The 24,257-nt window shown below is 41.0% G+C and overlaps 1 protein-coding gene across 1 annotated transcript in view; it reads left to right on the top strand.

Annotated features, from left to right (window-relative positions):
- The window catches only part of COBL (cordon-bleu WH2 repeat protein), a 157,193-nt gene that overhangs the window by 24,947 nt on the left and 107,989 nt on the right, over positions 1–24,257 (top strand). The window contains 1 exon segment of the mRNA XM_050890877.1: positions 19,324–19,530. Coding sequence (XP_050746834.1) covers positions 19,324–19,530 — 207 coding nt within the window.

Genomic DNA, 24,257 nt, shown 5'->3' on the forward strand with positions numbered 1-24,257 from the left:
CAGTATCAATATGAATAAATACCTTTTTTTTTTCCCTCTCCTTTTCTTCCCTCCCAAGAGAAACATAACAGGTTTTAAAGCTCTGAAAACAGAAGCAATGCTATAAATGTGAGTAATTTAAATAGATACATACTCCTTGATGATGTTTTACAGAACCATTTTAACAACAGGTGGCCACAGCAAATGATCAGGAAACTCTCTTGAACTCTGAAAGCTGTGTTTGAGCCACTGTAGCTCTCTTTTGACTCAAAAAAAGGGTGCAAGGGTGTGAGCAGAAGGATGTCTGTGGGAGTACAGGTCCCTTACTAACAGTGACGGGTACTTCTGTGTCATGAGTTGCTTTGTTTAAACGGTGTCATGTTTTTGAAGATCCTGAGTTTAGTAGGAATATCAGAATTTGGCTCTTTGTTTTTAAGACCATTGCTGCTGACTTAACCTGTGTGAGAAGTTAGTATTTTAATGCTTGCAGTCCCTGGTTACTGGCATGTATTCAGTAACAAGGTAATTGAAAACCTGAAGTAAAAATGCGGGGATGGGGTTTTATAGTTTGAACAGTATACAGAGCCTGTCTGCCACCGTCCAGATGTGTTGCTGCATCCCTGTGCTGTGTTACTGTAAGAAGAAGCTGCAGTTGCCTTGCTTCAGCATTTGGCATTGAAGTAGCAATCCTTGAGTTGGCTTTAAGAAACTAGTGTTTATACACCTCTTTATGTATTTGATTTTACTGGATGCTTGGGTGGTTTGTTTTATCTCTGTATTCATGAAAGTTTTGTAAGTTTATTTTAATTAAAGAAGAGGTCTAGCTTGTTTGAATGGTAGACTTTCAAAGTTTGATAAAAGTTTGTCTAAAAGTATTCATAACTGATCACTTACAAGTAACACATTTCTGTATCACTAGTGTGCTCGAGTTAAGTGAGTGGGGGACAAAATGAGGGCAAAAATGAAATGTAACTTCATTTTTCTCAAAATAATTGGAGATTTTGTGTTGATAGTGCCTCTGTAGGTGTACCGCCAGCCAAAGCTGCAGGACACAGGTAAGACTGAAGTCCTCGTGCCAAAATCCTGAGGCAGTGTATGATCCTGTGGTGGTGGCCTTAGAATGAGGAATTCTGCCATCTCTGCACCACAGGTGAAGCTTCTCATTGACCTTCATGGTTTTCTTGTGTAGTTTCAGAAAGCACATACTGCATTCGACATGAAGTGAAGGTGGACTGGGTGGCTCAAGGGGAGAGATGAACTGACCCTGAGAGTTTTGCATTGTTTTTATTGCGTAGCCTTCTTGGGCTCAGCATGAACCTGGGTTTTAGTGGGATTTGCTGATGTTGGCTTCAGCTGGCACTGTTGGTTTGTGTTCCTCTATAGCCGGAGACTGAATTGTCTCACACAAGGCTGCTTGCATGCAGCCTGACACTTAAACCACTTGTGGGTCTCAGGCAGCCCAGGTGCTGCAGGGTGGCCTGTTGGTAGATCATTGGGCACATCATCAGGAAACCTTTTTACTCTATTCATCTCTGCTAGCTCTTCACTTCCACAGTGTGTGAGTGCTTTGCTGTGGTGTGTTGCCAGAGAAGGAGAGCTGGATGAGCTGGAAGAGGTGGAGGGATCTGCCTGCAGCAGAGAAATGGATGGGACCTTACTGTCCCGCAGCCTCCACTTGTGCCTCAGCTGCGGATTCCCAGGGAACTTGCCTTGACTGGAGAAGCCGAATGGAAAGTGAAGCTTCTTTGTTGCTTCATTTTAGCCAGTGGTGCTAATTATTAACTGTACTGTGTATAACTGGCAAGGTGTTGGCGCAGGGCCTGCAGGGGAGGCCTCTGTGAGGAGTGGCCGGGGCTGTCCCATGCTGGACACAGCCGGTTCCAGCCGGCTCCAGCGGCCCCACCGCAAGGCACAGCTGAGCCCCTCAGCCACGGGCATGTGCCTCGGGGAAACCCCCTGTGAGAAAGGGCAGAAAAAGCTGAGACGAGGGAGCAGTGGGGCCAGTGCCGCAGGAGGCACCATGGCTGAGCTGGTAGCGCCCTGAAGGGCACTGCAGCCCGTGGAAGAGACAGGTGAGGAGGAAGATAAGAGTGAGGAGGACACGGCAGTGGGAAGAAATGGCTGCGCCCAGCCCCTGCGCTGCCTGTGCCTCACCTGCGGGACCGGCATGAACCCAGGTGGATGCTGTTGGTCGGGCACTGGGACGAAGATTTGCCTTTCTAGTTAGATGTGCAGGCCTGTATACGTGTCCTTTAAATACTCTTCCCCTCCTTCCCCCCAATTTATATCAAGAAAATATCTAGGAAAATACTTGGAAATACATAGCCGTGTGTGGGCTGCGTATGTCTGTGGCTTTTCTTCACTGGCTGAAGTAGAAACTGCAAAGTGGTTGAATTAATTAGCTGTAGAAGTTACTTGTTAAATAATACCAAATGAAGCCAGAATAAGATTTCTGTTAACATTAGTTGTTTCTTCTTTCAACGGTGAAGATGTTTAAGAATTGACAGAAATTCCCTTTTTGTATGTATATGTGTAATTAAAATGCAGAAGCACACTGCTTGTCTACTTGACACCAGTTCCTTGTGGGTATAAGTTTGCTGATTCAAGGGAGAGGCTGCTAAGTGAGGTTAAGGTTAGGCTGTTTTATGAAGTGTTTTTTTAATGCTAGCACTGATTCTTTAATATTAATTTCATACACAGAGGTTTTGTCCCGTCCTTAGCCTGTCCCATCCTTCTCTGCAGCAGAAATTAAAAACAATATTATGCTACATACTATTTTCTCATTAATATCATGAGTATAGGAAGTTTTTCCTTTTGTGTTTCTCTGTTTCAGAGTTATTCTCTCTTTTCAGTGCCATCTACTACTACCAGCTATGCAGACTGAGTGCGTGAAAAGGGTGCGTGGAATTACTTTGTAAGCCCAACCCAGATATTTTCAATTGTTCAGACTCTTACAAGTTTAAAAATAAGCAGTTAGACTTGTTATGTGACACCGTTCATATATGTTTAATTTAGTTGTCATTTGCCAAGACTATCAACGTGCCAGGTATTCAGTGAAAGATTAAACTTTTAATTCATTATTTACTTTGAGAGAAGCAGTGGTGAAATGAAATTCTCGCTCTTCTCTTCCTACCCCATCTCTCTGGACCTAATCCTGTGGTCAAGGACATTTGTGATAAAGCATAGCTTGCTTTTAACAGCAGCGTGGTCAGGATAATTGGAATAAGGTTGATGCATTAATAAGCCTTTGGATATTGACTGGGCAATGGGACTGCTTGCAAGTAGTATTTTGGCTAGTCTCTGTATGTGTGCACATGTATGTTTTTGAATCACTCTGGGTGGACTTTTTGTGTTGCTGCTTATGACAGGCTTATGTTAGGAGGCATCTGCTTCCAGGCATTCGTTTGCTGCCTCATACAAAGCACAAAGAATACATGATGTTTGATAGCAGGGAACACGGGTTTTGACGCTCACAGGCCAAGCAAAAGCTTCAGTGTGCTCTGTTACCGTGCTTCTGGACCTAGCAGACCAACTGCTTTGTCAAAAACAGCTCATCCTCTTGTGAGGGTTTGATATCGACTGTATAGCCGACAAATGACTCCATGGTGCGTAAATGCCTGCAGTGTCTCTTTCCCTAGCTCTGAACGTGGGCGGTGATGACACACAGATGGTTACGGATCTCTTATGTCTTCCGTTATTGCGTGGTAATATTTTTGGCATATAATAGCCTACTCGATCAGGGTGGGAGGAAAAAAGCTTGGTCTAGCAGTTTCCTGAACACATCCATCCTTCGCTGGCTGATCCCATTCCCTGATGCTGTGAGATTGAATTTAGCCTGCTAGGAGGCCTGGGGTGGCTGCAGTCTGGGTTGGAAGCATCCTTGCTTTGCCAGCAGCATTCGGTGACGTCCTTCCACAGAGCAACAAGGAGTGATCAGCCCGCTTTGCTCGTGCCTATGTCAGTAGATGTCTGTCATAATTTCTTCATTGAAAGTACTGTAGAGGAGTATTGTATTGGAAGTTGCACAGAAAATAAAGCAATGCTGCACAGAAGTAGCTGAATCTAAATAATGAATGCAATTTATATAGTATTTAATCCTACTTTTCATATATTACCCATGACTCAGAAGCAGAAACAATGTAATGTACCCTGGTAACATTCTTACTACATCAAATACATATGCATAGTATCATTTGGGTAAGGGGAAAGCAGCATTTACATGCTGTGTGTCCTGTGAAGGTGGGAAGCGTGCCTGTGCTCTTCTCAATTACAGTGTGCAGCAGCCACTGGTGTGCGATGCTTTTGTTTCCCTGAAAGGAAAGTGCAACAAAACATTCTGCCCTTCCCACACTGGTGTGAGTAGCCCATGCTCATTCAGCGGCATTTATTCTGAAGGGCAGGGGCTGAGTGAGCTCGCAGGAGTAACTCGGATGGCATCGCTGTCGTTTCTTCAGGGCTACAGTTAGACTTAGGACGCAAGGTTCAGCGGTGGGTGGTGGCCTGTGGGAAGAAGCCTAGTAGTCCTAGTGCCTGTGTTAGTCAAAATTCCTCCCGACTCCTCCACCCCACTCTGGTTTTGGTTACTCTCTGCTTTTCCATTGGGTTTAGCATTCATTCAGCAGCTCAGGCTGATGAACGGTCCATGGGGCTAAGGCTGGTTGCTGCTTACCTTCCTGCTTCAGGACTGGGTTAATGATTCATTGTAGGCAGATGTGCGTGGGATTAGGCACATGTACTCTGGCACACCTGAGTTAACCAGGTAGCCCGCAGAGGAGGAAGTTTTGGTTTTGTTGGTAAGAAAAAACAAAGTTTAGGTTTGAGTAATGCAAGCTATCAGTGCTTTTGTTTAGTTCTGTCAATGTATGAGCCACACAGCAGTACTGTTTTGGGATATGTCATGAGCCTGTGATAGCCCACTGAGTGTAAGATTTTACATGGTCTGTTGTAGTAAGATAAAAGGGGCTGTCAAAATCTTGAAATAGAGCTCTTGTAATGACAACTAACCTGACCTCTTGAGTAGTCTACCTTTTGAAGGTAGAATTTTGTGGAAAAAAGTATGTTTTATCTACAAAAACCAGTAAATCTTTTTTTGCTGCAATTTGTTCTATAAAAGGGGGTGTGAGAGGGGAAAAAGCTTGTCTGCATGCCTTTGTGATGGCCTGTATTTCAAGCATGGCACTCAACATTATAAACAAGATCTTATACAGGAGGTTATTACTTTTGCTTCAGGAAGTGGGGAAAAATATGCATGTTTTTTTGGTTTAGTTCCAAAATAAAAGGCAGCATTTTTTCTGGAGGATCTGTCAGAAACACTGGAATTCTGTATTATTTGTTGAGGGGCCAGCTCTGACTTTCAGAAGCTTGAAATGCTGTCTTTAAATCTTTCAGCTCCCTTTTCACCATCTGTGCTTCTGTATTCATTGTGGAAAATCCATGGCTCAGCTAGGAAAGTGAGTCCCTTTCGCTTTTGTTTTGGTAGATTTCACTCTGTGTTTCACCTGCCTTGCCGCTTCGCTTGGGTGCAGTTTTTGTTGGGCTCAGCAGAAGTGTTTGGAGGAACCTTGCTATGTAAGCTGCATCCAGGATTTTCCTGGCTGGGAAAGTCCGATGAACATCGGAGAGGATGCTAGATCTGCTAACGGTTGAGTGTCCTCATCTCTCTTTGGGAAGAACGGTGCCAGCATGTGTCAAGTGAGCAACTGTTAGGCCCTGGCTCAGGGAGTGCTCTCTGTATGCTGGTAATTTCACCAATTATCACTATGCCACTGACCTTCCTATTTCAAAGGAGGTGACCAAAGAGGTTGTGGTGTGGCAGCTCCAACTTTATCTTGCGTCCTCAGATTTCCTTGACCTCTGACTGATTTTAGAATCGGAAATGATACAAAGTCAGGGTGGTAATACATGAAGATAGGCTTGCTTGTTTTTTTAATTGTTTTTCCTATCTCCATGTTTTTCTTTTTTGTTTTTGTTTTTGTACATTAGTTATATTTGATACTTTCAGTTTTCGATAAGATGTAGTAAGAACATAAGAGAACTGTGTCTTCGCAGATCTAAAAGGCAGCTGGTTGGATGTCCAAGGCAGTACCATGCAGTTGCTCTCGGCATCCCAAAGCTTCTCTAGAGGCGATGCTGCCAGTGCTCAGCTTTGTCCTGGCGCTTGAAAGTTGTGTTCAAGCTGAGGGAGGCAGCAAGCGGGGCTGTCAACACAGAGATGAAACTGAGCTCTGCTGAGGTTCTGCCAGGCTGAAAACTTGGCTTTCTGCAAGGTCAGTGGCAAAACTCCCATTGACTTCACCAAGTCCAGGATTTCTTTGTTTTGGTTTTTATAGGTTGTGAGGAGGAGACTCTGTAGTTAATCCCCTCCCTCTTCTGTTTTCATTTAGTGTTCCCAGGAGGCAGCTTTCAGATGGGACAGACACCCTTGTTTCAGCACAGTCTGCCAACAGCTTATGTAACCATGCAATGCCAGATTTTAACGTGATTTTCATATAAGATGAGGTTTATTTGATGATGTTCTTTGCCTGTATTTTCTTGAAAAAAAAATTCTTTGTTTATTTGTTTTTTCAGCCATTGGTTTGATTTCAGTTTAATTGACAGAGGGAAAGATAAGCTTAATGTAATAGCTTTTTATAAGTCTCTGGAAATTTGGTGGCTGGTAGAGAGGAAAGGCCTCGTAACCACCCCACTCAGAGGACAGCTACAGGATAAGGTCCAGAGTTGAAGACAGTCATTAAGTCCTGCAGACTTGAGAAAACCTTCAGTGAGACTTTTTTTGATATCAGAATCAGTCCTGACAAAGCAAGGAAGCTGAAGGAAATCAGATGTCATTAATACTGCTGTTTCTTTGTTTTTGACAAGGAGACAGACATCTTTTCTCTTGGTTAAAAGACCAGCTCTAAATTATCATGGGGTTTGGTGCTTGCATTTGAGGTATGTGCACCTTTTGCCATTTCTAGTATAACTATGGCAGTTCATGTTATAAGGTAGTCTAATATGCCCTGCTTCTTGTGTGGGTTTTGCAGGCTCTGCTGAGTTTGCAGCTAGCTCAGGCATGTCTACACAATTTTGCTGTCACTGCTGTGATGCCCCATCAGTACTTACAGAGCAGCCTCAAGCATGTTTGCATTGGCTTATCTCCGAGTAGCATTTCAGGCTCCTAAGTGGTAGATAAGTTCGCTCTCTTGGTAATGTTTTCTCATTTATATATATATAACACCATTCCCATGGATGGGGGTGATGCAAGGTCTTCGTTTTACTCTGTAAAGTCCGTAATGGCCCAGACTCTTGTCTGTCTGCTGTGTCCTGAGCCAGTGCCACACATCAGTAGAATGCCCAGAATAATTGTCCCTGACTTGAATGTGTGTGATAAAGAGGGAGGGTATTTGGCTGCTTCCTCTCTCGTTTGATACTGTCTGGGTGTGTTGACATGCCTGATTTATCAAGATTTTCTTCATAGTGTGCTCTAGTTTGCACTGCATGAGGCTGTTACATGCTCAGTTGATAGCACATCCTTTTTTGTTTTGCAAGATTTAAAATCCATTAAGTACCACATGTGCTTACAGGATACATTAAACAGAATTTTAAATGGAAACTAAACAAATGGTTTTTGCTGACATTTAAAAATCATTAAAACATTTCTGTTCGTGCTTGATAAATCAAGATCAAACTTCAGAGTCCTACTAATCAGCTGTTCGGTGTTGCAAGTGTATTTTTCTGTGTTAATATTGGCAGTTTTCTTTTTCATCAGACTTTCTGTTTTTATATTAATGTAGGTCTCAACTCCAGTGTAGAGTTGGAGTAGTGTTTATTATTTTACAATTAAGTTTATGATTTGCTTTTAATAAATCAAAATACTCAAATTTCAATTTAAACTAAGAAGTACTTGATTCCTGTGTCTCTCAGAATGAACAGAATATCTTAAAAGTGAAAGCAAAATATATGTGGTTCTCATAAGAAATTTTATTAAGCAAATCAGCACCAGGAGAATACATAGAAAATCTCCTGAAGCAGTGGGATTTCCTGATAAAAGCACCTGTGGCATCCCATAAATACGGGGTCGTATTTATGACAACAGTTAAGACTGTTGTTGAAGCTGGATATTTCTTTATCTCATTGGCACTGCATATTTGCTTCATTAACCTTTTTTAATATCTTGGTGTACATGATTTCTTACTGTGTGATGGAGTATGAATTAAGACTGAATTATAAATGCTAATTAAGAAGATGATTAAGAGAGTAAGGAATATCTTGGCATCTCTGATTCTATTTCTCTGCAAGTGAATGTAAACTGTATCTCTCAAAAATACATCGTTAGATCTCTTAGGGGATTTTTTTCTAGCTCTAAAGAGAAGCTTGTCAGCCCTGTAGTTCTGGTGCTGGCTTCTTCTGTGACATGTAGTTTTCTCAGAGTTAGGATTTACAGAATAACTAGATGAAAAAAGAGGGTAGATTCATGTCTTTGGTGTTCTAGATTGGGCAATCCAAAATAATTAAATTGTGTTTCCTCGTTTATCCTCCAGTGTGTCAGCAGCTCTGGAATTTTGAATGCATAGGAACAGCAGGCATTGGACTTGGATGCAGCCTTCCCCTCCCCACCCCAAGAAATTTGATGTAAGGTCAGCTGTGACAAGATCACGAGTGCTTCTCCAAGGGCAAGTAAACTTGAGAGGAAGCACAGAGGCCTTCCGCCTTTGAGGAGAGCTCCGTGCTGCTGGAAAATAAATGGCTTCAGTAGGCCTGCCTGCCATGCTTTGTGTCTCTCCTGCCTGGGACTATCTAGCTTAAGAGATTAACTCTAGGTTTCAGAAGAAGCGCAGATACCTTCTGGCCTGCAGCCTGTAAAGACATAGAGTTAGTTGTTACTGATTAATTTCCGTCTGGAAATATGTGTTTCTAATGTTTTGGGAAGCCCTTTTGGATCTAAGGGGTGCTCAGGAACTGAGCCAAGATGCCTCTCTACTCTGATCCACACCCTTTAACTTTTTGTCTGTGCCCTCTTCTTTGGTACGTTAGGGTATGCAGGTTTTCTGAAGTAACTGATCTTGCCACCATTTGTAGACAGATGAATTAAAACCTTTGTCATGGAGGTAGATGGAATAACATAGGTTTAATTCTGCAAAGAGCTAAACTCCCTCAGCTACCATTGTCTGCCTGTTTTTGTAGGATCTGTTTGTATAAGGGTGAATGGGTGAAATGAACTTCGGTAGCATACTCCTACAGCATTCTCATTAAGTGAGAAACGATGATCTGTCAGCTCACAGTTATGCGTGTTAATGTTTACCATAGGTGTACTTTATTTAAACAGGTAGTCATTCTAAACATAATTCTTCCCCATCTGCATGTCAGATGGACACTGTTTTAAGGCTGTTTCTAGTTGAAACAGATATCGGTAGGAATATTATTCTATAGCAATGTCAGCGATTTTCTACTGAAGTGCCCACTAGCTTGTAAGTGTATTACAAAACTAGGAATTAGCCAGCACAGTAAAACACATCAGAATTTCACTAGCTGTATATGTTGTCTTTCTCTGATTCTTTTAAAACTGTTCCATCTTCTGTGTCCCTTGTAAACAGACAATAAATAAAGCACTTTACTGCAGTAGGGCCCTAATCTACAGACTCTTCAAGCCTCTAGAGAGTGATTCTCAGTAGATGGTAGTGAGGTTAAAAAGTCTGTGGGTGCAAAAATAGAGCACAGTCTGGGATACGTTTGCTCAGTAGTACAGTGCAGATGCACCTTGAAGTTGCATCTTAATTGACAGTACAAGTCACCACAGGAGAGTTCATAAATCAGTGTTGCTAAGCAATAAACTTTTTATATTTTTTAATTTAAATAGCCTTATTGAAAGTGATTGTTGATAAGAGATTAAGAAAGGACAACCACACTGAGATCTGTACAGCACCTATAACTTCAGCGGACATACCATACAGTGCGAGTATTTCTGAGATAGCCTCAGGCTTGCGTAATCATATCTTTAGTCATTGACCCCTCTAGAAACAAATTATCTTCTCATTGCTTTCATTGGTTTGCTATTAATAAACATGATGAAGACTAATGTAATTATTGGATGTTAATAAAACCTATTCCAACTAATAAGTTACCTTTCCAGACCTAAGAGTGTTACTAGAGAGCTCAGCATGGAGTTGTGGCACCCGGCACAGTGAGGTGAGAGCTGTAGCGTCCTCACAAAAACACAGCTGACGGGTAGTAGAGTGAGTGCATCTGAAGGATGCGTGTTTGCCGACAACATGCAGAGGATGCAATGCCAGCAGTGACTCCAGCCTGCTTAGGAATACTCTTGGCTTTGTTTTCTGTTGTGGTTTAACCCAACTGTCAACTAAGCACCACACAACCACTTGCTCACTCCCCCCTGGTGGGATAGGGGAGAGAATCAGAAGAGTAAAATGAGAAAACTCATGGGTTGAGATAAAGACAGTTTAATAGGGAAAGCAAAAGCCACGCACGCAAGCAAAGCAAAACAAGGAATTTATTCGCTACTTCCCATCGGCAGGCAGGGGTTCAGCCATCTCCAGGAAAGCAGGGCTCCATCACGCGTAACCCTTACTTGGGAAGACAAACGCCATCACTCCGAACGTCCCCCCCTTCCTTCTTCTTCCCCCAGCTTTATATGCTGAGCAATGATGTCATATGGTATGGAATATCCCTTTGGTCAGTTGGGGTCAGCTGTCCCAGCTGTGTCCCCTCCCAGGTTCTTGTGCACCCCCAGCCTCCTCGCTGGTGGGGTGGTGTGAGGAGCAGAAAAGGCCTTGACTCTGTGTAAGCACTGCTCAGCAGTAACGAAAACATCCCTGAATTATCAACACTTTCCAGCACAATTCCAAAACATAGCCCCATCCTAGCTACTATGAAGAAAATTAACTCTATCCCAGCCAAAACCAGCACATTTTCATGCCAGTGTTTTCCTGCAGGTAAGCATGGTTAGTAAGAATCCAGTTAGCCAACATGAACCTGACTATAACTTCATGAATAATGCTGAGAAGTCCCACTGGTTGTCTCACCAGTTAATGATGTTTTAACCTTGTGGTTTTCACAGTTCAGCCACAGGATTTGCCATCTGCAGGGAGCTCAGTGTGCAGTGGCTGTCTGCATGGTTGTAGCCGCCTGTTTGCTAAACTGAGCATCCTTAAAACAGCTCAGTGAAGATTTGGGAGTGCTGAGAACAGAACAGAGTGCCCTGGCAGCAGGGCTTGGGCATATTACGGTATAAGCGGCAGTATTCTGGATGTCTTTCTAAGTACCATGGGGACACTTTTTTATTTTTTGCTGACCAGTGCCGTTGTGCTTAAGTGTCATTAACATAAAAATAGCGTCATTCTCTTTTCCTATGTAAGCATACCATGCAAAGCAGCCTGATGTAGTCACAGGTGAAGGAACTGGATAACATTTCAGATGAGCATGAGCAATGTGATGTTTCCCTTAGTGTTTTCTTTATTATTATTATTATTATGTTTGCTTGGAATGGAATGAGACTAATAGCTCAGTACTTGAGGAGTGGGGAAAAAACAATGTGAGTGTGTGGATAACGGAGGAAGAAGTCAAAAATACTGGTGGGAACGGGATTGCAGGGCTGGTCACTGAATGTTTTGCACTGCTGCATTGCTGGTTCTGCTGCAAGTCACTTTAACAGCCATTGCTTGGCAATCTTTTGATTTTGGTCAGTGTGAAACTGGCAGGTAGTTTTAGCTCAGATGCTGGTGGCTAAACATTTGCGTCCTAAAGCCTAAATGTGTATTGCCTTTATCAGCGTTTTGGTTCATCTGAGCCTTCTCCTCTGGCAGATGTCACTGTAAAAAGAGCAAGGTTTCACCACCCCTACCTAGTGTGCTATTTTTCTACTTTTGCTTTTCTAGACCAAATTTTTTTGAAGGTGGGGCTTGTTAACCCAACCTCCAGTATGGATTGTTAGTGGGGTTTTGTTTTGATCACATCTGCCAAGCTAAAGAGTTAAAACTGTTGGTGTATCTCTGACTCAGAGATGCAATAGTACCACAGTTCAGATTGCAGGAATTTAACGTTCCAAAATAGAGTAACTCATCTATGTTTTCTTACCTTTAACCACAAAAGATTTCTGTTTTTCTTTAGCATGTGTTTCAGCAAATGAGGCAAATAATTACATAATCTTAGCGGCTCTCCCATTTCATTCCTCTTTACTGATGTGCAACCTGATGGAGTTGCACATGATGGCACTAGTTCGTAGTGTGCTCTTTGCCACACACTGAACGTGTGGGTGGTATCTCAAAAGTCCTGTGATACAGCTATTAGGCCAGACCTTGAAGTGCTTATTCAGGCAGTGTTTTCATTAACTGCAGTGGGCATCTACCCAAATTCTGGGACTTGGCTGCTTTTTAAAAGATTTTCTCTAGGGGCTTGTGTTTTGTTTTGTTTTGTTTTGGGAACTGATACAGGTAGATCTGTCAGGCTCCCTAGTGTGACTGTGGTTAATAGGTGTAAAAGCATTTGTAGGCTGCAATGTTATTCCTTGATCACTTAAAGCCCGCCTCACGTACAGCTCCGTCCTTGCTTTCACTCTTAAGTGAGGGCTCTCTAAAGTAGCAGTGGGGTGAATTGCATGGCCCATGCACTAGAGGAAATCAGGTTAGTGTGCTTATGGCTTCTTCTGGCCATAAAAAATGACTGTATCATGAAATTGATATTTGAACTGCTTTGTACTGGATCTTGAGGGAACGCCTCTGACTGGAAGGAGGATTAGGCTTTTATTGGAAGATAACGCACTCTTAATCGAAAGCGTGGGTGGTATATAAAAAAAGTGTATTTGAGGATACCAGCTGTACGCTAACAAATCATTTGGCGTTCCTGCCAGAGGATGAGCTCTCCATAGTTCAGCTACATAGTGTCAGTGCAGGAGTCTGAGTCCTGGCCAGATGGAAGCTGTTTTTCTGTTGTCTGGCAGCTGTGCAATGCTTCACAAGCAGCGGAGCGGCTAGGTCTCTGCTGTTTGTTGGGACACATCTCAGCCTCTCATGAAATGGGTCAGGTCTGGGTAGATGTACCTGGTAGCAAATTTTATAACAATGAGTTTATTCACTTGTGCATTTGAGACCGGGAAACTGCAGCACAATGCTTTTTAATGATTGATTGGTTAAGTTTGTCAAAGGTTTGAAATTAAGAGATACGATGTTAGGAACTGCTTCTATTAGACTGTATCATCTCACCTTGACTTTTGTTTATTTTTCTTCAGTTTTACCCTTGGGCAGGCATGGTCATGTACTTCCATCCCTCCTTCCTCTTCTACAAATGCTCTCATTCAGTTTGCTTCTGGTCTTTTTTTTCTTCTGGCATTAGAACTTTATTTTTAAAATACGTAAAGCTGTAGGGTTTCTCATCAGTAGAATCAAATGGAAGATCAAAAATATAATTAAATAACTTTCATTTCTTTGCCAAAGACAAATTATTTTTTCTTGTCTATTTTGGGTGACTTTATCACGCCCGCAAGGGAATAGTTTTCATCATGTCTGTCAGTGTGATCCTGCCTTAGAAATGGAATGATCTTTTAAAAGTAATATGAAATTCAAATAGATGTTTGAAAAGAGAAAAGCATAAAATAATTATATACTGTAATAGCCAGGGAATTCAGAGTAAAGACTGTTTAAAAAAAAAAAAAATCTTATTTAAAGAAATAAAGTAACGTAGGGAACCGTAATTGTTCGCTGAGCCATATCAACTTGGGAGTAATCCCCTTCATTAGATCTTAGTGTCTGCTGAAGATTTCAGCTGTTTAGAAAGTGTATTATATTTGTAATATTATAAATGTTATGAAATGTTGTAAAATAATACTGGAAACAAGTTACTGTAAGAGTTAATATATTTTAGACCTGTAATTTACTTGCTATGTATGAGACATTTAAAAGCGTAAGTTACCTGTGTTGCACATACTTGTAATGAATCGGTATATTTTGCCTGTGATAGACTAAGTAAACTTGAGAATGTTCTTTGATTTTTTTTTATTTTTTTTAATTCTCCCCCCCTCCCCAAATAAAGAGCAAACAAAAAACTCAGTTTAATTGGTTAATTTAAGTGTTATAGATGGCAAAGTGGAATGGAGCTCTAGTTTACAATGTAGGCCTGTCTGAATGAACTCCTGCCTCTTTAGTAGTTATGGATGTTATCATGGTCTCCTGGTTTCTGTTCTCCATCTCTGTGGGATTTGTTTAACTTTTGTTTTTAATTTTCAAAATTCTTGAGGTGGCTTTATGTTGGTGCTAATCTGTTTATATTTCCTTTACATTTGGGTTGTGTTATAATTTTTCTGAGCTACTGCATCTAGAAGCTGAAAGGATTTTATTTACGAAGAAGGAACTTGACATACTATTAATTCCGATATAGTGGGTGTCTTTTTCCCAGCCTGTGATCTGGGTTTTCTTTGCTTTGCCATGAGCAACAAAGAGCAAAAAAGAAATATTCTCTGAAGGATATCTGCTTCGCAGGCTAGATCACTAGGCAGGAGTGACTTCTACCACACTGTCTGTGTCTTGATGGAGTACGAGGAGGTGTGCCTCAGGGCTGTGTTTCTAGTTTTGCTGTGCAAGTTGCCAGAGAGAGAGAGAGAGAGAGTGAAGGTACTCACCTGCGTTTTTTTCTCAAACAGCAATGTGCATAAATTTCCCCTCAAAAGACTGTAGGAGTGCAATCACCTGAAAGTCGACAACGTTTACTTCAATGTTTCCTGTTTTCCGCCCAAGGGACGCTGCGTTTCTGTACTGCACTCATCACTAAGCACTCTCATGTTGATATATTCCTCCTAATTATGAGATGGGGTGTACAAAGATGTCACGCAGAAACCCTCTGCAACTGTTCCAGCCTTGTGCATTGGCAAGATGGCAAATTGACTTGACTGGGCTGGAGGTCCTGTGCTAGTTGTTCACTATATCAAGAATGAATGTTGCCCATAATTCTGCTGTGTTGAGGGTTGTCTGTTTGTTTGGTTTGGTTTGGGTTTTTTGGTTTTGTGTGGTTGTTTTTTTTTTTGTTTAAAATTAATGGTTAGAGAGAGAATTGACATAGAAAGGACCAGATTCTACAAACTGGTGTCGTATGGAGCTCTTGCCAAACTCCTGCTGACATCCATGGGATGAATTCTTCCCTGTACCTGTTAAGTTGCCTTTGCCGTACAGGACAGAGAGGATTCCAGATTTTTTTGAGCATGGTGGAAATGTGTAGGATCACTTCTTTTTTTTGTCTTTTTTTTTCCCCTTCTCTTCCCCCCCCCCCCCCCCCTTTTTTTTTGTGTTAGACCTTATCTGAAGAAAGACAATGTCTGCAGAGCGTTGCCATGAGGGTGGAAGTCCCAGGACCACTTCTGCTTGAAGTAGAGATCATGTTTTTTCAGCATGGGATTGTAAAGTCCAGGTTGCATCCTATTGCTTGGTAGTTATATATTAATAAAGTGTAGGTCCAAAGGGCTTGTGTTACCTTGTCTTGAAGTTCTTAATCTGGTGAAACTTTTCTTCGTTTCTGTTGCATTTCTTCTGTGTGCTGTACTACAGAAACACTGGTCTTGTTGGTCAGTATGCTTCTTGGTTTTCCTTTTCCGTTTTGAGAAGCCTGATGCTGTTACTGAGAACAGTGCTGGTAGGTTATTTATATATTCTGCCTAATTATTTCATGGCTATATGCATTTTTTTCACCTTACAATAAAGTGAGGTGAACTATTTCAAGCCTTGGTAAAAGGCACTGTACATTTGTGTATTAGAATCAGCTGCTTGTTTTTACTCTGTCTCCTTATCAAGGGTTGGATTGAAGCATTCATGTAACTGTGAGTGAGTGATAGGTTTGAAATGTTCCCACTTGTAACTTCATCCACAGACTAATAGCAGGTAGGGGGGCTTAACGAGTGTCTCAGTACTGAGCATAGTGAAAGATGTTTGTGGAGAAAAAATTGCTGTTGAGCTATGTTTAGTTTGAACTTAGCTCACACTGAAGAATGGTATGCATCATTTTTATAGTATGTTGTGTTTATAGCATGGAAAGTACCCATGCTTAAAACAGGCTTTTAAATCACACACCTCCTCTGTGCATTATTTTAGTGGGAGAACAAAAACGCTTTCATTATGGAGTGCTTTTGTATTGTCCTTTATAACCATCATGGCTGTGACAGAGAAAGCTGAATTCTTTTTCTGACTCACGTTCAGTAGTATTAACAGGCTTCTCGGCACCTTCTGACTGCAGTTGCTGGAGCCTGTCAGAAAACAGCTGCTCGTGCAGATCCAAGGTGGAGCTAGAGCTGTGGATTTCAGTCTGCGGCTCACGGAGCTACTTTCTACCACTGAGGTTGGCTAGGAAATGCAAATCTGTGCCACGTATTGCTCGACAAATGTGAACTTCAAAGGGATCTGCTTCCACTGAAATAGTTTGAGATCTTCATTTGGAAAATGTTGAAAACCAGGCATTTAAAGCAGTTGCAGTGTTTCAAGAGAGTATGTAGTTGTTATTGTGGAAAAGTTCATATGAGGTCACCTGAACACTTGCTACGTTAGAGACACTAGTGGGAATGTTTTGCCTTTTCCTTTCTGTGATGTCTCTGAAGGAAACAGACCTGCACTGTCCTTTCTGCAGAAAAGAAAAGGAAGATTGTAGCATCTAAAAGGCCCTGACTGTATAATGCCAAAAAGAATACGCATTGTTACGTATTTTATGGAGGTAAAGTGAACATCACTGATCAATGTACAGGTGATGCTTTTGATGGTATGATGCCCGATTTCCTGACACAGACCCCCTCACCCAGCCCCAAGCAGTGTTGTACAAAGTCTGTAACTGCAGAATTGGTTGTAAAGAGTACTTAAAAAGTGGCCAAATAAAAATCACACTCCCATTTCAGAGCTATAAATTGGTATTGAGGTGTCTGACCTTGTTTGTCTGTTCCTTCAGAAAACCAGATGCAGCTTTATGCTATTGCTAGGGAGCAAACACGTGTGTAGCATACTCCCAATTTACTTCCAGCTCCTTCACCAGCTTCAAAACTCAGTCGTTCTTCTTCCCCGAAGTTTCAAGTCTCTTCAGTTTCAGCTGATTTCAGTTTCATGTTTATCTTATTACCATTGCTTTATTTCCTCTATCTCTGTTCACTGTGAGATCTGGAATTTACAAGTCCAGGTAAATCATAATTAAAAAAACCTAGTTCTGCCAGGCTCAGGACACTTGTCTGCTTCTTTTCTTCCCACCCCCTTTGGTACTCTGCCAGGAGCACTGTATTGGAATTGTCCTCCACATCATAGGACAAGCTTTAAAAAGGAAAAGCTTGTTTTAAGAAACAAGTTGATGTGAATCTCTGCAGCTGCTTATATTGATGCAGTTGATGTTATGGAGGGCAAGAATTACATCATTTATAAATTGATCTGAAGTCCTTAAATGCTGCACCGAATGATTGTAAAGCTACGTTGTCATGATCTGGATTTATGCAAAACTTCCATGTCTCTCACCACCTGCTTACAAATAACAACTGTAGCCAAACGTAAAGGGATCTGAGCAGAAGATGAATACCAATTTCTTTTTTTTCTTTCATAGACAAGTGAATAAATTGTTTGGTTCACGGACATATAGAAAGTCAAGGTAGTTTGACAAACAATAAAGCCTTGAACTTCTTACCATCACCTCCATGGGGAGGAGCGTAGGAGCTGCAAGTTAGTGACTGATGACTGTATGACTCATGGGGTGTATATATGATAAAAAGTGAATGTTCAGGGAAAATTTCCCATGGAAGAGAAATTGCTGTGTGCTAGTAAATATGGCAGTAGCTCTCCTATGTATTTGTGGAGAATGCTATTTGTTATGCACACAGGAAATGAAAGGAAGTATCTGCATTACCGCTAATTTTACAATGTCCTGCTGAGGTCTCAGTGAAATGTGCATTTTTGGGGAAGTGTAGTGATTTTTTTGCAAGTTGATTTGAGACATGTCATAGAAATTGTTCGTCAAATGCAAATACTGATTAAGAAGTGTAGAGGATTTGGATTGTTTCTGAACTCTTTTTTTTTTTTTTTTTTTTGTGATGTGATGTAGCTCTTACTTTTTTCTCTGCTAGGAGCTTACACTGGTAATCCAAACTGTATGTTTAGTCTTCTTATCTGTGAGAATACAGGTTGTCTCTAAAAGAAGAGTTTGGTTTGATATTAATCCTGTTCAGTTTTTAAATATTCCCCCCCCCCCCCCAACACAGTTTTGCCCTTGGCTGATTCAACCACTAAGCTTTGCAGGTTTTTAAGGGTTAGAGTGCTTTTCTGTACTCTTCTGGACCTCTGTTTATGTTGTTCGCATATGATGTGCGGTGAAAATGATGTGCAGAATCATAATCTCTTCTTTTCCTGCACCCTAAAAACAGACAGATTAAAAAATGCAGGCAGTAAGCCTGGGTAATAATTTCTCAGTAAATATTTTAGTGCTTTTTCCATCTGTTACACTAAAATCTGACTTAAACTAGGCATAAATCTAGTCAGAAGAGGTCACTGGGATATTAATCATCAGAATTAATCCTCTTAGACATGTGCTTGGTATGAGGCCAGCTATTCAGACGTTTAACAGGCCACATATGTTGCTTATCTGTCTGGCAGCTTGCCAATGAAGTAAACTTTGAGTTTGTGGTGGTTTTGTATCTCTGCAAAGTACACTGCTTGTTTGGTGCAAGTTGATGCAGCTTTTCTGTATGTCATACATGCCGCATAGCCTGCTACTGAAGAATGAGCTCTCTTCAGGGTGCTGTCAAAGAGCTATAATCTCTTAGTGTTGCATGGTAAGAAGTGATATCATTCATGGTTGACCTTTTCATGGTGCTTCCCTATGAAGTACGATGAGCCAAATTTAATATTACTTACTCAGAGCAGAGGAAGAGACAATATTTCAAGTAGAGTAATACTGTGGAACCCAAATATAGCTGAATGAAACCTCACCCTGCCTCCACTCCTGCCATTCTGACTTGGAGGAAGCATTCATTTATGTAAATACAACTCTTTCTTGAGTCAGGTCTGGACTGGACCCAGCATTTCTGTTTTTCTCTTCATAGGAGCATGCTTCATAGTCGACAGAATAATGATTATTTCATATCCTAATTATGGAACTGATTCATCTCCTGGGGCATGGAAAGCAAACAGTAGGAGTGAGTGCATCATTAAAAAATTAGCGTATTTTTAGAGAGGAGGTAAAAATAAAATGCAACTCCATTGAAAAGTTTCATGATAAAGAAAAATGGCTTGCGTTAGAGGGACTTTTTAAAACAATCTGAGATTATGGCTGAAAGAACATATTTTCTTATTAACGTGTTTATACTTTGCTCGTGAGAAATTACTAATTTTCTTCTTGCCTTTATTTCTCAAGGAGAAGAATGAAAGCTCGTGCTCCTCCTCCACCAAATCAACCTTGTGCAGCAAGTAGAATTCACAGTGAGCACAAGTCACCTGCAGAGACAGCTGTAATTTCTGATCAGAACCTTGTGAGCATGAAGGAGAACATGATAAACAGATCGGTGGACTTCACAGTCATTTTACCCAGCGGGGTGGAGCAGAAGAGCACAGTACAGGGAAGGTAAGGCTTTGATTAGCTCCCACTTTCTGGAGCCCTGCGTTCCCAGTGGGATGCTTGCTGATATGAATGTCTCCCTTTCTGAGTTGATGTGGTTCCTCTGCCATGCTTCTCTCTGCATTTTAGGCAGCTGTTGTACCAGAGAGTCCTGAGAGCCATGTATAAAGGACCCTCTCTGCTGGGGCAGGAAGGATTTAGCAGCTATTTTGTCACTGTTTTCCCCATGGATCACCCTCAGCACATGCATGTATCCATCTCTTCCATGTAGTGCCAGTGGGCTAGTTTTAGGTTGTATCACATCTCATAATACAGAGGGGGTTTCGTGCAGTGGAAGTAGGTGCTGCTGGCAAACAGCACCCCTGACAGTATGACTGTCTGGAGTCATGCCAAGAAGCAAGCTCAGAAGATGAATGATTCATCACATTCAGAGATCCTGCCTGCACAAATACATTGCGATTGTGTAGACAGCAAAGCATCTGCTAGTATTTAGGAAGCCTTTTCGATATAAAAGTGTATTGTTTTTTTCCATGGGAAGAGAGAGAGGTTCTCCTTGTCACTGGGTACAATCAAGGGCAAATTGTATTGGAAAGGCAGTTTTGAGATAATTTTCTTCACCATGGGAGCTCTTCCTTCTCATCCTCTCTGTGAGAACTGTTTTGAAAGAGGGAGACTTATTACTTTAAGAAAGAATTTGGAGGAGTTTTAAAAATATATTCAATACTATAATGAAACTGTAGCAAACAATGATGTGGTCAGCAGTGGTCAAGAAACTGTAGAAAGTGATAATACACGATTAGGAGGATGTGTAGATGCCTGTTGATAAATCGGGCTCTGTGCTTATTTTACATTTGGAGTTTGCAGTAGTTAGTCTGCATTCCTGTAAAACTACTCTTCTTGGTCTGATATATTAGTCTATTTTGACTGTCTGTTAGTGTATTTTGGTGGCTGAGGAGGATGTGTACAGCAGCGTGTAGTGTCTGGTACTTCATTCTTCCCCCTGCTTTTCTTGTAGAAATTAGTGTTTGCTTTGCCACTCTCAGGAGACTAGTGCAACTTGTGTGGGTCAGCCCCAAAGCCAGAGTGATGTTAAAGGTTTTAAAGGAAAGCAGTGCTTATCAGAGGTCTCAAATTATACATTTAGTAATCGAGTTTTTATGGGGAGATTTGGACTTAATGAGAGGAAGAAGAGAACAGGCCTGGGAAGTAGAACAGGACATGAAACTCCCTGGCTGTTAGATCCCGAAGAAAGGTGATATTTCAGTGTCAAATGCAAGCCACCTGGGAGCTCACAAGAGGCTAATCTTCATGCAGCATTTTGTATAGAAAGATACATAATTGCTATATGGTTAGAATAGATTTTCTTTTCCCTCAAAAAAAAAAAAACAACAAACCCAAACAAACACTCCAAGAGCACTACACCAGTAGTGTTTTAATGTGACCTTTCAAAGGACATACAAGCTACAGGAGCAGAGAGCAAATGGAAAATCCCTGTACAATAAACGTTCTGTCTCTCACACAGGTGTTTATTATCACTACCATTGCTATCACATACACTGAGACTGAGTATTTGGATTATTAGAGTCTTTAGTTTGTGGACTAAAACCTGAAAGAAATGTCAAAAGTTAAACCTTAGATGTTTCTGTGGGGTTATTTATATCGTCTATGTTAAGCACTCAAAGCAATCAAAATGTCCTCTTTGTTGTTCTGTGAAGGTGCCCACTTCTCTCCATTGTCCGCATGACAGGTCTAGGCCCCGATTTAGGCAGCAATTAAATTCCTGCTTGTGCTGACTATCACCAGTGCCTAACCTAGGTAGCAGGTGTTCTCCCTCAGTGCTGTCTTGAGCACTTGGAGTGGAGAGTTAGTGACAAATGTCAGGCACTGATAGCCAGCTGTGAGAAGTGGAAGATTATGGAAACTGAGGAGGGGAGTAAATCATCCTAACAAGTTACGAAATAAGAAGAGGATACCCTATAATGAACCCTGTGTTACAGTGGCATCAGTCTGCGAACAGACCTCGTGTGTGCTACTGTTCTTTCTAACCGCTGGAAGATGAAATTTTCTGTACATTAACACTGGTTACGTTTTTAGGGATGTGGAATACAAAAAAAAATGTCAAGAGCATCTGAAATTTGTAGGGGATGAACTATCTTAAGTCTCCAGGTTTGGGTGAAAGCCCAGGCTTTTTCATCTTTTTGTATTGTTTTGACATTGCGAACTGGACAGCTACAAAGTACAATGATACTCAGAGGTAAGCATTTAATGATGAAGATACTGGATTAAAAAAAAATGTGTTTCATTTCGTTTGAAGCAAGTGTGGGAGCCAGTGCAGGTAATAAATTCTTTTCCCTGTTCACTGTTTTTACCTATGGTGATATCGTGGAAGGACATTTCAGACAATTCCTGCTGTTGTTTATACTGCTATATACTACTTCAGTATTTTTATTGCCATCATTAAAACTGCATTCTGCAAAATCTGCTTTTGGGTACCCTGGGGAAATAGCTTTTCTGTTGCAGAAAAATTTGTAAAACCTTGCCCTGGGCATCATCATAATGAAAAATGATTCTGTAATTTCAAGAAAGCAGTTCACAGAGCAATGAAGTACACTAGAGGATGTTTGAAAATATAACTACTGTAGTTAAATAGTATCACTTAAGGTTATTATAAATGAACCAAGTTAAAAGTCACTCTTTCAATTTGTTCATGGTATGTAAGCAAAGCAGCATGTTGTTAATTTTACTTTGTTCTCAATATAGAAAGTTCCTGTAAATATCAGCAAGAGGGCAGAAAACTCATTAAATTTTCTTGAAAGATAGTTCAAGGAAAAAAAGAAAATGTGTGCTATGTAAAGATATTTTATTGAACTCTGGAATTTTTAAGTAGATTTATTTATAAAAGTTAACTCAAGCTGACAGCCTCTCTTTAAGAGTTTGTTGCCATCTTGTAACAAACAATTTATTCCAGATTTTGGAAATATATAGTGCAGATCTTAGGACAAAGTTGAGTCCTTAAGGAGTGTGTGCAGCAATAGAGTAGTATTAAAAAACAGTCATCTTTTTTGAAATAATTGGTCCCTGTGAACTCTATTGTAAAACATGTAACAGTATTAATGAAAAACTGTTAGCCTTCTCCCCCCTGAAAAGGATTATAGAATACCCCCACAACTAATCTATATTTGTACTGTTGTATGAGCACTAACTGATGTACTGCAAGGATAAGCAGTGTTGGCCACTTAGACATTTTATCCATATAGATCTGTAGCAGATCCACACAAACTGTTAGCAGGTCTGACAGAGGCGATGGCTAGACATTGGAAAGAAAATAAGTGGGAAAGCTCACAAGAGTTACCAGAAACTTCTTCTGTTCGTGATTCTCACAGGTAATACTTTCAATGGGTAACCTATAAATAAAGGGATCGTGCATCTGTCTCCATTCACACTGAGTGACACTGAGGAGGACTTCCTGGTTAACACAGATACAGACATTTGGTGTCAGCAGCTTGAGAAGTTAGTAGTACTTGAAATACATTGCAGAAAAATGGAGATGTTTGAAGCTAAGTGATGTTTGATTTGGAGTTGTCAGCACATGGATGACCAATGTGTGGGAGAGTAGACTGGGCAGTTGTTGCTCCTGCTGTTAATCTTACATGTTACACAAATTCTCTCATACATGTGATGCACAGAGCAGGGTACTAGAACAAACAATAAACTAGCTGAAGCTGTAGTCCCATTCTCCAAATACTGGAGGACAGAGCTCAGTGCAGAGTATGTGTTATATGGAGCATAAAGCTAATGTCATCACAGAAAGAATATTCTCACATAATTCTCTGTGAAAGACTCTTAAGTGATATTAGTTGTGGGCTTATAGCTCAACATACAGCATGGTGTCTCAAGAAAGACTGAGGGTGTGAAATCAGCCCAGGGCGGTAAAACATGAAAGAGGGGTTATTAGAAGAAGTTGAACAGGGAACATACAGCAAAAGGGTTAAAAATGAGCTTAACTAAATAGTAAATAGGGGTCAGGTCAAAACTACAGTAGTTCAATGTAGGCTTTAAAAAAAAATATCTTACTAGAATAATTTACAGAATAATTTATGTTGGAAGGGGCCACTGGAACTCACCTGCTCTAACTCCCTGCTCAGTGCAGGTCTCACAAGAGCAGGTTGCTCAGAGCTGCTCTAGGCAGGTTTGAATACCTCCAGGGAGGAGGTTTCCAAACCTCTCTGTACCCCTGTTCCAGGGCTTGACCATCCTCGTGGTGAAAAAAATGTTTCCTTGTACCTAAGCGGAGTTTTCTATGTTGGCACTTGTCTGTTGCCTCTTGTCCTCTTGCTGTTCACCACTGAGAACAGTCTGGCTCTGTAACCCTACCAGTTGGTACTTACAGACAGCAATTAGATCTCCCTTCACCGTTCTCATCTTAAGGCTCAGCAAACCCAGGTCTCTGGCTCTTCTTGTGTGTCATCTTGATGTTCCTTCTGTGGACTTGCTCACTTATGGAAAATAAGAGCCAAATATACATGAGCAGAATAAGAAAAGAAATAGAAAGCGTTTATGAATATCTGTTTATCATGCTTCCTGTACTTTTTTGGATGCAGCTTGCTATTTAATATATCCCTTTCTGGTTGTGTAGGAAGACTTCTAATCTTTTCATGAAGTGCCTGCTGTGTTTTGGAGCATGAGAAAATAAAAATGACTAACGCTATTTTCTCTTTTTAAATGCAGATGGT

Source organism: Gymnogyps californianus, chromosome 2 (genome assembly GCF_018139145.2).
Source record: "Gymnogyps californianus isolate 813 chromosome 2, ASM1813914v2, whole genome shotgun sequence".
In the NCBI taxonomy this organism is placed as follows: Eukaryota; Metazoa; Chordata; class Aves; order Accipitriformes; family Cathartidae; genus Gymnogyps; species Gymnogyps californianus.